General features: G+C 39.1%; 1 protein-coding gene across 2 annotated transcripts in view; it reads left to right on the top strand.

The window, feature by feature from the left end:
* Git (ARF GTPase-activating protein GIT1) overlaps positions 1-17,471 on the top strand; it is a 421,403-nt gene that overhangs the window by 378,225 nt on the left and 25,707 nt on the right. For both annotated transcript variants that reach the window (XM_090369031.1, XM_090369030.1), the window contains one exon: positions 2,502-2,565. In XM_090369031.1, the coding sequence (XP_090225157.1) occupies positions 2,502-2,565 (64 nt within the window). The remainder of the gene's footprint in view (positions 1-2,501; positions 2,566-17,471) is intronic.

Here is a 17,471-nt window from a genome sequence, read left to right as displayed (position 1 = left end):
AACAGATGAATTTGACACAATGAGGTAGAGAGATTTTAAACCAGAGATGATCGAAGAGAAGAGATTCCAAATTACCAAGTCTCTGACAGGGAATATAGGAACGGACACATGCAGAAGTACCATCTTTGAGGCAAAAGGAATCATACCGAAAATAATTTGGGCAACTGAGATGAGCAGTAGTTGAATCAACTGATAACTGAGATTCTGTCAGAAAAAGTACATGGGGTTTGGAAGACTGCAAGTGGAAATGGACATCATTGAGATTAGAATTGAGAATTGAGACCACGTATATTTGTGAAATGAACTAGAAAGTGTTTGGGAGGTTTAGATCTTTTCACAGATAAGCTTACTCTATTAGTTTGACCATTCATGGTGTATTCAATAGTAAGAAAAAGTGTGTGGGGGGGGGGACAACATGCTATATGAAGTAATGAAATTATCCAATATGGCGTACACATGGTAAGAATATATCCAGGTCCTTGACATGACGTGGCCTCGACAATGCGCCCTGCACACACACTACTCCAGACTCCCTCCAGTCACTATCTGGCAGAGTAGAGTTAGCAAGATTATACACTAGCTGATCCGGAAGCCTCCTAAAGAGTTACCAATAGGTTCGATCCTGTGTACTAATTGACAGCTGGCTTGCGAACACTGTTTTAGAGCTGTACCTTCGAAATGTAAGGAAGATTGTATCTCGCCATGATGTCATCATAACCTCAAAAGCCATCAAGTCATACTGCATGATTAAAGAGATGGGGAAGGGTTGACTGAAACTTAGCTCTGGAGACTGAACATGGGTTCCACCACTTCAAGCCTCCAATAAGCAAAGTGGTGGTATTGCTCCAGTTGGTGAGAGTCATCTACCACCTAGTATTGCCTGGTAACCCAGAGGGGCGGCATTCCTCCATGTGTTTTGGGTGCCACACCTCAACCTCTGCTTACATTGGTTCATAACTTGGTGCTCACCCACAGTGTGCTTGTGCATGGGGGTTATACCCAGGATTACAGTCCCCCACCGTCGTGAAGGTGGAAGCAGAGGATTTGGCTGTCACAGACCATCCGGACTTTGCCGAAATTGGGTCCACTTGGCTTGAGTGTCACCGGAATATCAGTTCCATCAGCGTTTTAGACTCCCAGGTAGCAAGTACAGCTTGTTTGGCATATCTGAGAGAATGTCTGTGATAACTAACCTCAAGGACCAGATGTAGCAGCATTGCTGGTCGAAGGTACTGCTAAATCCAACGCTTAATTTCTCTTTGTCTTTTATGCAATCTCGATTGTCACTCATTGTTACCTCCATCTTTATTTCGTTAGGTGGCTTGCTTGATACTCTGGACAATGCCCTGCATGTAACTTTGGCAGCGCTGAACAGAAAGGCTATAGCAGTGTGGTATTCAGTCCCTTTCGCTGCTCAGAAAACTGTTGATGTAAAAACATCAATAGTGACTTCTAACAATGGAATGTAACAAAAATGCAGATTGCAACGATACAAATAAATGATACAAATATTTGTATCGTTGCAATCATACCATTCAACAAATGGATAATTAGGCTATTGGCTTGAATTTTGCTAACCTCTTTCAAGGGTCAATTTGGTAGAATAAGTAGGAGGCATGTGCATAAAACATTAAATTGTTCATACTAAATATATCGGACTGAATTATGATGCTAATGTCTCTAACATTGATTCAGTAGAGTAAGTAGCGGGTGTGAGCATAAAACGTTACATCGTTCATGACTTCTGTTCTAGCTGTTTGATTTTAAAATGGTTCTTATTTTCATCAAAGATGTTTTCACATAAAACATCTTTCGTGCGTACAGGGTACGTGCACAGTTTTTTATTTTTATTCTTTTTTCCAAATGTAGCAGTGTTTTCTTTCCCTAGGTTCCCTTTATATTTTAATTTTATTCTATTCTAAGAGGAATCACAGCAATGCATTGTAATGCTGAAACTTTTTTAACGTGTTACTGCAATTATAAATTTGATTTTTTTTTTTAAATGGTCTATAGTTTTTTTACGCAGGAAACGTTCATAAATGACTACAATATTAGCATTAAATATAAGACGAAAATGGACCATCATATACTCACTCATATTATAAAAAGCAACGTATATGCTGATGGGTTAATGAATGACATTGAAGTCTTTATTCAGATTCTTTTCATATATTGTTCTTCTAGATTTCAATTTTATAAGCAAACAATTTTAAATTGCTTTTTTTTTTTCCCCCAATCAGATGCGCAAATGTTTCTAAAATGAAGCTGTATAGAATTAAAAGATTATTATTCATTTTATTTATTCATATTTTTATTATTATTATTTATTTATTTTTATTATTTTATTTATTTATTTTTTATTTATTTATTTATTATTATTATTATTTATTATTATTAATTATTTATTATTTATTTTTTTTTATTTATTTATTATTATTATTATTTATTATTATTAATTATTTATTATTTATTTATTTATTTATTTATTTATTTTTTTTCAGTTTTATTCCATGTTCAGAAAAAGTATACAGAGCTGTCTTAGAAATGGCTAGCATATTTCCTCAGGTATTTTCTTATGTAGCATAATTTAAAAAATTTTGCTTAGTCTAATTCTTTATTCCATACTTACAGTTATAGTTGTAAAAACGCAAACTTGTTTCCCATAAGTCTAACCCATATATTCATTTGGTTGAATTCATGTTAATATATGCTATATTTGTGTTATGTTTGTAAAATTACTGATTTATATAGCCCTACATTAGTTTCAGGTCTTACTATCATATGGGTCCTTTAATAATTCACATATGCTAAATTCAAAAAACGGTATCCATTTTATAATTTACTTTCCCTGTATGTGATGGTGAAACCATACTCATTTAATGTGTTTGAATAAAATATGCAAAAATATTACATTTTATTTTTACAAAGTGAAACCACTGGTTACTAGTTTTTATAGTATGATTTATAGTATGCACACAGAGAGCCATTTCAAAAATTGATGTGCAGCACAAGATGGTATTAGTCTATAATTTGACCCCGGACAGTGTCATTTTAGTTTGTACAGTACAATCATTAAAATTCATCATGATCATAAGTTTAGGGTACAGTACAACATTTTCATATTGGAACAAATCAGTTTCCACATACATAACATTCACAATCTGATGTTCAAGGGGTACATCATTTTGAAGCTGATACATTTTGCTGCATTTGTGTCAATTTCATTATAAGAAAGTGAAGGGAGGACAATATTCGTTTTTAAAATAGAATTTGTTAAAAGTTGTATTCTTTAGTGAAACTTTGTAATGATCAAGATAAAAATGGGCTCCACATAAACTTTTCCACATGTGTAAAAAGTCCAGGAAATGGAATCAAAGTGAAAATCTCTGCCTTTCTCAATTCCCGTGCGCTGGAGTGAAAAGCAAGAGAGCCGAGATGTTGCATAGTCGATTGTCTTCTATATTCTTGATTATCTAAAGTGTAAGGTTATAGCACTGAAAATGACATTTCATATTATCATATTTACGATATTCTATAATACCTACCATGCAAGACCTAATCTACCTCTGCCTTCTCCACCTGGAACTCTAGTACAGTTTCATCATCAGATTGTGAATGTAATGTATGTGGAAACAGTGATTTTTTTTTTTTTTTCCACACAAAGCAAGCTAAGATTTGGTAGACATTTGAGTCTTAAAAAATCTTTTACAGAGATCCTAAGATCAAGACTAAAAAGCTGCTCTCTGCATGGACTACAGAGATCCTAAGATCAAGACAAAACTAAAAAGCTGCTCTCTGCATGGACACCTTGGTACAGATATTATGAGAAGGAATACATTTCATATTTTTTTTCCCCAGACAATTCACTTGTCTGTTGTGGCAGTATTTTTCAGTCTTAGGAGCTCCAGTATGTGAATCATTTAAGTGGAAGTTCTTCATCGTCCCCCCCCCCAAACTACAAAACTAACCTGAAAGCCAGGACAGGAGCTGCACTTAGTTGTGTCATAGGTAATAGATCCTGTACCTACCAAGGGAACTATATACAATTAAATGTCCAACTTGTGGTGAATGTTATGTGGGGAAGCCTATAAGAGCACTAGAATTGACTGATTAATGGAACTCTTCTGTGACTGAGCACTTTTTAGAGAAAAATCACAAATTTTTTGGGAGACAATTACTGTTGATTGTTTGCATGGGTACTGGAAATGGCTTGAGAGAGAGAGCTTATGGATTTGTTCTTTTGTCTTTTATTTCAGGCTGTGATCCTTAGACATTATGAATGGTTTCAGCCAGCACACTCCTCGCACATTTTCAGCCCTATGTGCATGTATGGATGACAGCTCCCATGATCCTTCAATAATACATAGCAAGCTGTGGTTCTGCTGTGTTATATAAAGATGTACTGTCACTTGGAAATTGTCTTCTGTAATTTTGACTTAATTTTATCAGTGTATTGTGTTTTAATTCTGTTCCACTTTCCTCTCAGGTATTGCAAAATCATTATTCTCAGTTATAACTTGGCGTACTTCTGGTATCTCCATTCCTAAAAACTTCATGTAGATGTAAAATAGTTTTTCACTTTATCAGCAACCTAGATTATCAATAGTTATTATCTTGGATAATAACTATTGTTGACAAAAACTTTTTGTCATCTACCTTAGTTTGCCTAACCTCTCTTAAGGCCTTGATTATATTCTAGTTCATACTTACTGTAGGCTTTTGTGTTCCCTGTTAATTTGTAATCATCTCATGCATTTTTAGGTGCATTGGCATATGTGCATAATGGAGCTGTTGTCTTCACCTGTCTATCCACATATACAACTCTACCCCAAGTCAATGGAATTTCATGAATTTTATATTTGGGCTTTCAACAGATTTCATTAAAATCAGACCAATAGAAATATGGCAATTATTATTATCATTATTATTATTTTTTTTATGTAATAACTTGACATCCCAGTACATGGATTGCCATGAAATTGTATATTTGAGCCAGTTAGAAAAACTGGTTAAGCTATCCTAAATTTCACTAAAATTGGACTAATAGTAATCCAACGATTATTATTTCTTTCTTTGTCTGGCCGCATATAATAACTCGACTCCCAGTTGATGAATTTTCATGAAATTTTATATCATCCAAGTTTCTTGCTATGACCGACTAACTGGTTAAATTAAATTTATTAAAATAAAAATGATAGATTTTAAAAATGATAAATAAATTTATTAAAATAAAAATTTTAAAAAAATGTAAAATAAAAATACATAGATAAAGGTGTTAAAATACAATAAGATAAAAGCATTAAAATACTTAGTAGTTTTCGAAGCAAAGTGCCTCTTCATCAGCTAGCCTGTGAGCAGTGTACACTTGAGTATATATTGATGGTTACAATAGCACGAGTCTGGTGTCGATAGAGTAGAATTATGTACACATGATGATCACCACTGCCGACCGGGCTAGCCAGGTGGGTAAAGTGCCTGCCTGGCAACCCAAAGGTCACGGATTCGAATCTTGCCTCGCACTTGGATCAGAGTAGAAAATGCAAAAATTGTGAGAGGTGCAATATGGCCACAGAAGCCAATGCACCAACAACTAACAAAAAAAAAAAAAAAAAAAATGATCGCCAGCACTCATCACACTGCAATACAGTACATTCTATAATAGGGTATAAGTGTACTCCCCTCGTGCGATTCATAGTACTATTATTTGTGGCTATGTGCAGTGCTTCAGGCCACTCCTGGCTTGAAGATCTGACCAAATATTTTGGTCAGATCTTATAGCACGCCAAACTGACTCAACATTATGCTTCTGTTTCTGTTAGACATTCACTTAAAGGAGATGTATGAAAACACAAACTACTTCTTAATAAAGTTAAATATATAAAGGATATAACAGGCTACTTGAGAGACTTGAGCTCTGTGTAATCTGTTGGGTCAGCAACCAGGTTACACCAAAACACATTATTTCATATTGAGTGGGACAGCTGAGCATGAAGTCAGCACTGGACAAACGTCCAGTGCTGACTTCATGCTCAGGAGAGATTTACAGGAGAGATTGCTTCTACAGGGATGGGATACACTTAAATAGAAAGGGTGCAAGAATATTTGATGATGCTATCAGGGCAGTGTTAGGTGGGTCGGAAAACTGCTAGCTTGGGGGGAGACAAAGACCAATAGATTGACAGTAGCCACTGGCAGAGGTGAAAGAGATTCTTGCACTGCTTCTATTAGAATGAGCAGAAGCCTGAAAAACAAGATGCATGGTATTTCGGAGACTGCTGGGAGCCATTGCGGTACAAGTAAACACATGGGTTGTGTTAGGGTAGCTAAGAATAGAAACAGGTGCAGGTATACTTGCGTGTACACCAATGCTAGGAGTTTAGTAAATAAATTTGATGAATTTGAGGTATTGCTCAAAACATCAAAGGCAGATATTGTTGGGATATCAGAGACGTGGTGTCACACAGATATAAGGGATGCAGAACTTCAATTTGGGGAGTACAACGTCTGCAGAAAGGATAGACAGGATAGGAAGGGGAGACGGGTTATGCTATTAGTTAAGAAACACATAAAAACCAAGGAAGTGAAGCCAGGCGACATCGCTGGACAGTACAGTGTTGAGTCAGTTTGGTGTGACATAAGCATTGGGAGATCAAAATTGAGAGTAGGAGTGTGCTATAGGCCAAATGACTCTGATGAGTATAATAAGGAACTGTACAGGGAAATAGAGTGGGCCAGTAAATCAGAGAGTCTTATAATGGGAGATTTTAATTTCCCAGATATTGACTGAAATTTGGGGGCTGGTTACTCACACACTAGCAGGGCTTTTGTGGATTTATTGGATGATTGTTTTCTACATCAGCATGTTCAGGAGGCAACTAGAGGGAGTAATACTCTTGATTTGATTATCAGCAGTGATTCTTCATGTATTATGAATCTGCAGATAAATGAACCACTAGGTAGCAGTGATCACAGTGTGCTGAAGTGGGATTTATTCAAAGAGGTAACTACCATTAGGGGTAAAGGGAAGGGTTATTGCTTCCGGAAAGGCGACTACGATGGACCGAGACAGTATTTAAATTCTATACAGTGGGACCAACTGATGATGTTACCAACAGCAAATTCAAAATGGGAAGCATTCAAAGAACTTATCATGGAAGCTACTAGGCTTTACATATCAACTAAGAAATATTGTTCAAGGTTTAGGCCAAAATGGATGTCAGATGAACTAATGAGGCATATGGCAGAGAAGAAAAATGCATGGGATACTTACAAATTAACACATGACACAGAAGCCTATGATAGATACAAGTTGATATGCAACCAAGTTACAAAGGAGGTTAGGCAGGCGAAGGCAGAGTACGAGAAATCTTTGGCAAGGGATGCAAAGAAAAACAGCAAAGAGTTCTTTACTTATGTAAACTCTAGAAGGAAGGGGATGAATCAGATTGGTGCACTTGATATTGATGGGTCAACTGTTGATGATCCTGCTCAGGTAGCTAACAAACTAAATGAATATTTTGCATAGACATTCACACATGAGGAGTTATTCAGCAAGGGGAATGCCAGAGGTGTATTCAACTCTAGCAGTAAGCTACAGAATCTTGAAATAACTGGGAGTGAAGTGGAGGAGAAACTGTTGAAGATAAACACAAGAAAGGCACCCGGGGTGGATGGGATCTATCCAGTTATATTAAAGGAGGCAGCAAAGGAAGTAAGCAAACCCTTAGCCATAATTATGAGAGCTTCCTTGGACTCAGGGGAGGTACCCATAGACTGGAAATGTGCAAATGTGACCCCAATTCACAAAGGAGGATCAAAGGCTGACACAAGTAATTATAGACCTGTGAGCTTAACTTCTGTTCCAGGAAAATTAATGGAGGCACTGGTTAAAGAAGCACTGCAGGATCATTTAGACAAGACTTCAGTTATAGCTCAGACACAGCATGATTTTGTTAAGGGGAAGTCTTGCCTGACCAACTTGATTGGATACTATGATGCAGTCACAAAAGAACTGGATGCAGGGAATAACTTTGATATTATATACTTCGATCTTAGAAAGGCTTTTTTTTTATTATTATTATTATTAAAATCAGTTTATTTCCCAAAAAACCTTGGGTCACCCCGGGACGGCTCTGTGCCAGAAGGGTGTGAATACAGACTAAGGTGCGAGGAACACAATGTACAATAAACAAGGGTACATTCGTGCTCGACCCGAGACTTTTACAGATTAAATAAACAAAAATGTACAAAATATACAGTAATATACATGATTACTTGAAGACAGAAAGTCTTTGTCATATACAAAGAGGCAAGTTAAAAAAAAATAATAATAAATAAAAAAAAAAAGGTCTGTCCAGGAGCAGGTGAGTATTATAGGTTCATAATCTGGTAACAGTTCTTGAGGATTTCCTTCCTGTAGGGCTTGTCTTCACAGAACCTATCAGGGTGGATCCTAAATTTATTGAAGATCCGAAGACAATTGGCTGGAAACATGTTCCTCAGGGAATCAATGCTTGACAGCGTAAGACGTAGAGGGAGACAGGAGTCGGGGTGCTTCCCTCTTGCCCTCTTCGGGCCAGAGATTAATGCGGATACTGATGGAGCGTCAATTCGCCTCGATATAAGCCGTGCAAGCGTGAGAACATTTTTTGTCATGATGATATGTCTCCAGGGAGTGGTGCCCAGATTTGCTTGTAGGATAGATCTGGAGATAGCTAGGAGATGGCCTACCACCCTGTTCATCCATCTAAGCAACCAGTACTCTAAACTAAGATACTTCTGAAGGTATGAGGCAGGGGCAGATGACCAAATTTCTGAAGCATAGAGAGGAATCGGCATAATACACCTCAGGATGTGCCGAACAAGCAGCGCTGGCTGATGCACACCAACGAGCTCTTGCCGCACTGCCCAAAGAGCAGCGTACGTCTTCTGCCTCATCCTGGCAAAGTGAGGCTGAAATGTGAGCCCAACGTCCCAGGTGAGGCCAAGATCAGTATGAGAGTTGACCTTTTGCACCGGTTCCCCACTCACAAAGATTTGGATATCATTTTTGGCTTTCTTCTTGGTTATCGTCAGTTGTGCTGATTTGGAAGGGCTCAGATGCAGTCCTATTGTGGCAAGATAACTTTCCAAGCTCGATATCTGCCTAGAAGCTTGTTGGTTGATATCATGAATCTGATGATTATGATCTGAGCTCACGTAGAACTTCAGATCGTCGGCATAAGAAACAAAGTTCGGATTCTGAGCAAGGAAAGGCTCCAGAACTGCTGCAAACAGGATAGCTGACAGTACACTTCCTTGTGGAATGCCTCTTGAGACGTCAATAGTTACTTGAAAGTCATTGTGGATCACAGACAGATGTCTAGGAAGTAAAATAGACTTCAAAATTTGAAGTAAGGTTTCCGCCAGGCCGAAGTAGTGTTTCAGAATGGTAAAAAGAGCTGGGAGGTGTATTCTGTCATAAGCCGATTTTATGTCGAGGAATATGATGTCAATCTGTGATTTGTTGTTAAGAGTGTGCTGAATTCTGAAGAGGGTATCAAGAAGATTGGTAGTTGTAGATCTCCTTTGTAGAACGGTATGGAGGTACTCGGGCCTGTGTGCAAAGCAATGCTGGGCAATTGTTGGCTGAATTACTTTTTCGAAAATTTTGAGTAAAGAACAGCTGATGGATATTGGTCTCAGGTCTTTAGGAGATTTCGGTTTCTTGATCTTTGGAATGGGCTTAACATGGTAAGTTTTCCAAATTGAAGGAACTATTCCAGATTGCAGGATTTGTCTGAAAAGGTGAAGGAGAAGGTCGACTATATATGGGCTGCAAATTTTGATAATAAAGATTGGGAAACCATCCGGACCTACAGTGGCTTTGTTGGGTAGTTTATTTATGACATCAATTAGGGTCTCTCTAGTTATTTCTTTTGATACTGTTGCACATGGAAGACTGCTACACAAATTGGAGCAGTGTGACATTTGGAGGCAAATTGCTGCTATGGATAAAGGGGTGGTTGAGGGGGAGAAGACAGAGAGTGGTAATCAATGGACACTGCTCATCGTGGACTAATGTTATTAGTGGAGTTCCTCAGGGCTCAGTGTTGGGTCCATTATTGTTTTCTGTATTTATAAATGATATTGATGATGGTATATCAAGCTTAATGTCGAAGTTTGCAGACGATACAAAGGTAGGCAGGGTTGTCAAGGACACTACTGACACTATGCTGCTGCAACAGGTGGAAAGGTTGAGCAGATGGGCTGAGAGGTGGCAAATGAAGTTTAACATTGACAAATGTAAAGTACTACACATGGGAAACAGTAACCCCAGAGCAACGTATCAACTCTGTGGTACTACACTGACAGTGGTAGAGAATGAAAGGGACTTGGGGGTGGTTATGCAGGCAGATATGAAGTTCTCTGAGCAGTGCAGACGGGCTGCAAGAGTAGCTCATGGTGTATTGTCAATGATATATAGGAATTTTTCCAGCAGGGATAAGGAAGTGATTATTTTCTTGTATAAGGCAATGGTCAGGCTACACCTAGAGTACTGTATACAGGTCTAGAGGCCTCATTTCAAGAAGGATGTAGAGCTGCTGGAACAAGCACAGAGAAGGGCAACAAGATTAGTGAATGGAACGAAGGGGTGCTCTTACGAAGAAAGGCTTAAGTTTTGCAAATTACAGTGTCTGGAGACTAGGCACCAGCGAGGTGATCTAATAGAGGTGTATAAAGCCTTGAATGGTTTAAGCATGCTCAATGCTGATGGGATTCTTCCTCTAGCTCAGAAAAATCACCTGAGAGGGCATAAATTCAAATTGAGGAAAGACAGATGTAGGATAGACGTGCGGAAATTTGTCTTTAGCCAGCGTCGGGATGCTGTCGGAATTTAGCTCAGAATCCATTCAAAGCTTTAAAACCTCAATCAAGTCTCCTTGCAAGTGCATACTTTCTAGACTGCAGTTTGCAGAACTAAAGCCTTTCCTGGTAAGAATACCTCTTCTTGCCCTCTGCTGCAACCATTCCAGCATATCAACGTCCTACCAATGAGGTCTGTACAGATTATGTAGTATGCAGTACTCACTGTGTAACCTAAGCTTTACCTTATACAATGGAATAATCACTTCATTACCCTGCTGGCAGAATTCCTGTATATCACTAATAGAACTCCATGAGGCCCTGGGTGCCAAGCGAATGTGATCGAGCGTTTTCTCTGTGCTTAAAAAGTAATTATCTAAAATCGATTTAAAGTTATATTAAGTTCCTCTCCTTAAGAAATTTATTTTTTAATATCAGCTACTGTCACAAAAGTACTTGTACAGAGCAAGCAAGAAAAGCTACCTTTCTTTATTTTTCATATTTCCTCTACTAACACTTACTACTCTACGCTTGGTCACACCGGGCACTGCTCCTGCCTCCCCGTGGTGGGGCCGGAAATCTTGGCAGAAAAGCTAATCTGCCAAGGGCTAAAAGGAGCAAACATGGATCAACATACCTTTCCGCCTCTCGAGCCGACAAGCTCTCGGCCAGAGTTAGACAGCGAGCATAACACGTCACAACCCAAGAGGTTGAAAACCACTTCCTCAGCGACAAATTGACCTGCATTTCTAATAATGCACTCTCTTGGAGATAAGCCTCTCAGTAAGCTCTCTCCGTTATCCAAAAACACCTGGAAAGTCTAGCAGGATCGCCTAAGACAGTCAAGAGACTGCAATCAGGCGACCTACCAGTGGAGACAATAAACAATGGACATTCGCAGAAACTACTAAACCTTGCCAACTTTGCTGGAATTCCAGTAAAGGTTTCTCCCCGTGCAACCCTAAATACATCCAAAGGGGTTATATCCAGCTGGGATCTTTTGAATGTCACGGAGGAGGAGATAATGCAAGAACTTCAAAATCAAAATGTCATTGCAGTCAAAAGGATTATGACTAAAAAAGACAATACACTTACACCTACAAGGAACATTATTCTCACATTCAATACGCCAAATCTACCAACATCGATAAAAGCAGGCTATCTACTTTGTCGCATCAGGCCCTACATTCCTAATCCATTGAGATGTTTTAAGTGCCAAAAGTATGGCCACTCTCAAACGACATGCAGAGGAAATCAAGTTTGCCCCAATTGTGGGTCCTCTGAACACACTCAAAGTGATTGCTCAGCAAAAGAAATGGCCTGCCCCAACTGTAAAGGCAACCATCCTGCTTATTCCAGGTCATGCGAAAAATGGAAAACTGAAAAGAAAATTGTGATATGCAAGATTGAAAATAAAGTAAGTTTTCAAGAAGCAAGGAAAGTAATTGCTCCCAGTATGACTAAGCGTACATACGCCAGTATTGCACAAAAGTATCAATCAGTGGGCACCCAAACCGATGTTACAGTACCTTCAAACACTTCAATCTCTGACTGGGCTCGGGCTGTTCTCTCCCAGCAACAGTCCAATACCCCTAAGCAGTTGAACCAGGCAAATAATACTGCAATTACAGTACCAGCAACATCTCCTTCTCTTCCCACAGTGATTGCTTCTACCTCGAATAATCAGAGCTCACATTTAAAAAAGAATATCCAAGAAACATCTATGGATACATTCGACTCATCTAGACAAGAACCTATCTTAGAAATACATGCGGAAGAAGAAATGGACACCGGTCGACCATTCTTCTCCAAAAAAGACAAACCAGAGCCTGAACATCACAAGCCAGCCACATTAAAAAAACAGTCAGATACAGCTTCTTCTACTAAACACCAGTATATTCTACAATGGAATTGCAGAGGATTTCGTAGCAACCTTAATGATATTCAAGTCCTAATTCACCGCTATTCTCCAGTTGGTTTCTGTCTACAGGAAACCTATCTAACTCCACAAATTTCCACCAACATAAAGAACTATGCCATATATCGACAAGATCGTAATACTTCAAATGCTGCCCGTGGAGGTGTGGCTATCTTGATCAGCTCAAAGATCCCGACCAAACAAATTGTTTTGCAAACTGATATTGAAGTTGTTGCCGTACGTTTGATAACCCAGATTGCGTTAACACTAGCATCAGTCTATCTCCCACCAAGTCATACCTTCTCTTACCAAGACCTTGAAAACCTGCTAATGCAATTACCACCCACTGTCTGTCTGTTGGGTGATTTCAATAGCCACCATCCCTTATGGGGATCAACAAAAGTAGATACACATGGCCGCCTAATTGAAACATTTCTAGACAAGCAAAACCTTACTGTTCTTAATACTGGTGCACCCACTCACATACAATTACCAACTGGACAAACTTCTGCAATTGATCTATCAGTATGTTCCCTGATTCTGTTTCCAATCATAGGATGATCTGTTTTAGATGACCCCTTGGGCAGTGATCATTTTCCTATTATTTGTGATCTGCTCACTGCACAACCACCATTAGTCAAACCCTGCAGGAAATGGAAGTTCTCTCAAGCCAACTGGGTCAAATTTCAATTCTTTGTCACCCTGGATGAGCAATATATACGTTCACAGTCGATAGATGAAGCCACAGATTATATCACTTCACACCTACTATCTGCAACTAAGTGTTCAATTCCATTGTCGAATCCTCGGTCCCGACGGCACCTTAACTATTGGTGGAATGAAGACTGCACAAAAGCAAAGAAGTTAAAAAATAAAGCGTGGAATTTATTTCGTAGATCACCAACCACGGCTAATCTTATCAATTACAAGAAGCTAAGAGCGAAAGCACATCTCATTCAAAGGCAAGCCAAGAAGAATTCTTGGATTAGTTTTGCATCTACCATAGACAGACACACTAACTCCAGGTTAATATGGAAGAAAATCAGACAGATTTCTGGAAAATTCCCTACAACCCCTTCACCAATTCTTTCATGGAATGGGCAGGAACTCTCTGCTCCTGAGGACATAGCAAATGCTTTGGGCAAAACGTTTGCTAAAGTTTCAGCTGCCTCAACTTATTCTGCGGATTTTCAGAAAATAAAGACCAAGAGCGAAGAACCAGCCATAAGCTTTCGAACCTCAGTTTTCCTTCCGTATAACCAGCCTCTTCAATATCATGAACTTCTACATGCATGAAAACGACACACAACGGTGCCGCTGGGCCAGATGGAATATCTTATATCATGTTACAAAACCTTGGTGACAAAAATTTACAAATACTACTGGTCTACTATAACAGAATATTTATGGAAAACATTTATCCCAGTTCTTGGCACCATGCCACAGTTCTTGCCTTTTTGAAACCTGGAAAAGACCCTACAAGACCATTCAATTACCGACCAATTTCCCTCTCCAGTTGCCTCGGTAAATTACTTGAAAAAATTATTCATAATAGACTTGTTTGGACCATCGAAACACAACACTTAATGAGTAATAATCAGCATGGCTTTCGTAAGGACGGGTCCTCCTTAGATCTCATGATTAAGGAAGAGTGTGCAATTCACAATGCCTTCGTAAAAAATGAACATCTCGTTTTGGTTTCCATAGACAGAGAAAGCATTTGACACTACCTGGCATCATAGCATTCTCAGCGACCTCCATGCCCTTGGTCTACGAGGCAGCCTTCCTATATTCATCAGAAACTTTCTCCAGAATCGTTCGTTCCAAGTTCGATACCACAACTCGCTTTCTAAGACATTTTTACAGGAAGAAGGAGTGCCATAAGGTTCTGTATTGAGTGCAACCCTCTTCGTCCTTAAAATTGATTCTATAACAAAAGAACTTCCAAATACAGTTGAGACCTGTCTTTATGCGGATGATCTCAGCATTTCTTGCCATTCTCAGAATATTAGATCCATTGAACGGCAACTGCAGTTATCCTTGAATAAGGTGCAAAGGTGGGCAGGACTCAATGGCTATCGTCTATCTCAGCAGAAAACTGTTGCAGTCCACTTTTGTAATCAACGAAAAATACATGCAGATCCTGAACTTCAGATGTCAAATTTTACCGTTCCAGTGACCAACAATATCAGATTCTTGGGATTAATCCTTGACAGAAAATTAAATTTCTTTGAGCACATTAAATCGCTGCGTACTTCCTGCCTCAAAAAACTGAACATACTCAGAGCTTTATCTGCAATGTCTTGGGGAGCAGACCGTACATCTTTGCTTCTGCTATATAGAGCATTGATCAGATCCCGTTTAGATTATGGTGCTCCAATCTACGATTCTGCCCGAAAGAGTACACTACGCTGTTTGGACCCTATACAGCATAGTGCACTGCGGATTGCCCTTGGCACATTCAGGACATCCCCTACCCATAGTTTATATATTGAAGCACATGAGCCCCCTCTTTGTCTCCGCAGGAAAACACTACTTCTTAAGTATGCAGCCCAAATACAAAGCTGCTGTCAGCATCCTATTGGGCCATATCTCTGTAATCCACCACTGCAAAACCTTTATAGAAATAAACCCAGTAAAATAAGACCGGCAGGCTTACACCTAATTGAAATAACACAGAGTTGGAATATTCCTAATGTCAACAGGCTAGACATAGTGAAATGCTCTCACCTACCTTGGACACCTCCTCCACAATTAACTTGTGATACTTATCTTCAAAAATCAGGAAAGAATCTTCTACCGTCACTCAACGTGAAACAACTCCATGCAAGCCATATTCAGAAATATGCTAGTTTATTGCCAATATATACTGATGGCTCCAAATCACACTCAGTCGTTGGAGCAGCAGCAGTATTTCCCTCAACAATCATTTATGCTTTCCTTCCACCTGAGTATAGCAGCTTCTCTGCAGAACTTTATGCAATAAAGTTAGCTTTAGAAAACCTGAATCTCTACCCATCTCTAAAATATATTGTATACACTGACTCTCTAAGCTCAATAGCACATGCTTCTTGATTAGACCGGGGTTCGAGCCCGTCACCACCAAATACGGAGGATGCGGAAACATCATTCAGGGAGTGACCACCGCATATCCCAGAGCAATATGGCCTTAGTTGCTAATGCTCCTAAAAACCAAATAACAACAAATAACAAATAACATCTAAGCTCAATTACGGCAATAGAAACTTTTCTTACAAGGTTCATCCTATATTAAACCAAATCAGAAGCCTATTATTAAAAATTGAGGAACGTCATCAATCAGTGACCTTTTGCTGGATCCCAGCCCATTCGGGGATAAAAGGGAATGAACTGGCTGACAAAACTGCCAAAAATCCATCAACTTATGATTTAATGCTTGCTCCTATTCCAATCTATGATTATAATCATATCGTACAAACAACATGTCTTGCAATGTGGAAAGAGTTATGGCACACCCAAACCAATAATAAACTTTATCAGTTGAAACAGGATCCACAGCTTTGGCGCTTTAGCACCAAAACAGTACGAAGAGAAGTAGTAGTGCTTGCACGTGCACGGATAGGACATACATATCTGACTCACCTTCATCTACTTACAGGAGAGGATCCTCCTCAATGTCCACACTGTTCCTCGCACTTATCAGTCAAACACATTCTTGTTGACTGCCCTCACTATGATCAGGACAGAATATCCATCTTCCTTTCCCTAAAAAAATCTTCCGGAACCGAAGACATTAAAACATATTATTGGTGACGATGAAAACATCAATGAATTCTTCTCCTTTTTGAAAAAAATTGGAATGTATCATAAATTCTAAAACATCACTCTAATAAACCATAAATTGATTATATCTGAAATTTGATTTTTATCATTTTCCTATGAATAGGCGCACTATAGCCCCAGCAGCTCGTGCGCCATTAAACCCCCATCACTCACTCACTCACTCAGAATTCCACGAGCTATCCTGGTAGCCTGTCTGCACTGCTCAAAGTACTTTATATCTGACTGAAAAATTACCCCAAGGGCCTCTTTATTTTCCATTACCCTGAGTGTAGTACCACACAATTGGTACATTACCCTGGGATTACTGCTACCCATATGCAGTACCTTGCATTTGTCAATGTTAAACTTCAATTGCCATTTCTCAGCCCATCTGCCTTCTAGACCTTTGCAGCAGCATACCTTTATTACTGTGAATAATTGGCACCTCCGTAGCCAGGTGGGAAGGAGCAGCAGTGCATAGACCGGGGTTCGAACCAGTCACCACCAAATACGGAGGATGCGGAAAAGTCAGGGAATGACCACTGCATATCCCAGAGCAATATGGCCTTAGTTGCTAATGCTCCAAATAACAAACAAACAAACAAACACATTACTGTGAATAACCACCCTGCCAACCTTTGTATCATTAACATTAGCAGAGGCATACAATGCAAGAAAGCAAGCTTTTGCAGCATCAGCCAAAAAAAAAAACCTCCCATTTCACTCATATGTTTACTCTAGATGCTAGTCCAGCTCAGTCTTAAATTTATTTAAGCTATCAACTTCCACAACAAGAGATGGAATTCTGTTCCAGCAATCAAATACCCGATGGCTAAAGGCAAATTTCCACACATCTATTCTACAACTTTCTTTCCTCACTTTGAATCTATGTCACCCTCAGGTTCTT

Source organism: Mastigoproctus giganteus, chromosome 2 (assembly GCF_048544385.1).
Source record: "Mastigoproctus giganteus isolate SK-2022 chromosome 2, ASM4854438v1, whole genome shotgun sequence".
In the NCBI taxonomy this organism is placed as follows: domain Eukaryota; kingdom Metazoa; phylum Arthropoda; class Arachnida; order Uropygi; family Thelyphonidae; genus Mastigoproctus; species Mastigoproctus giganteus.
Note: the sequence above shows the minus strand (reverse complement) of the source record. Positions and strands in the feature narration are given on the sequence as shown.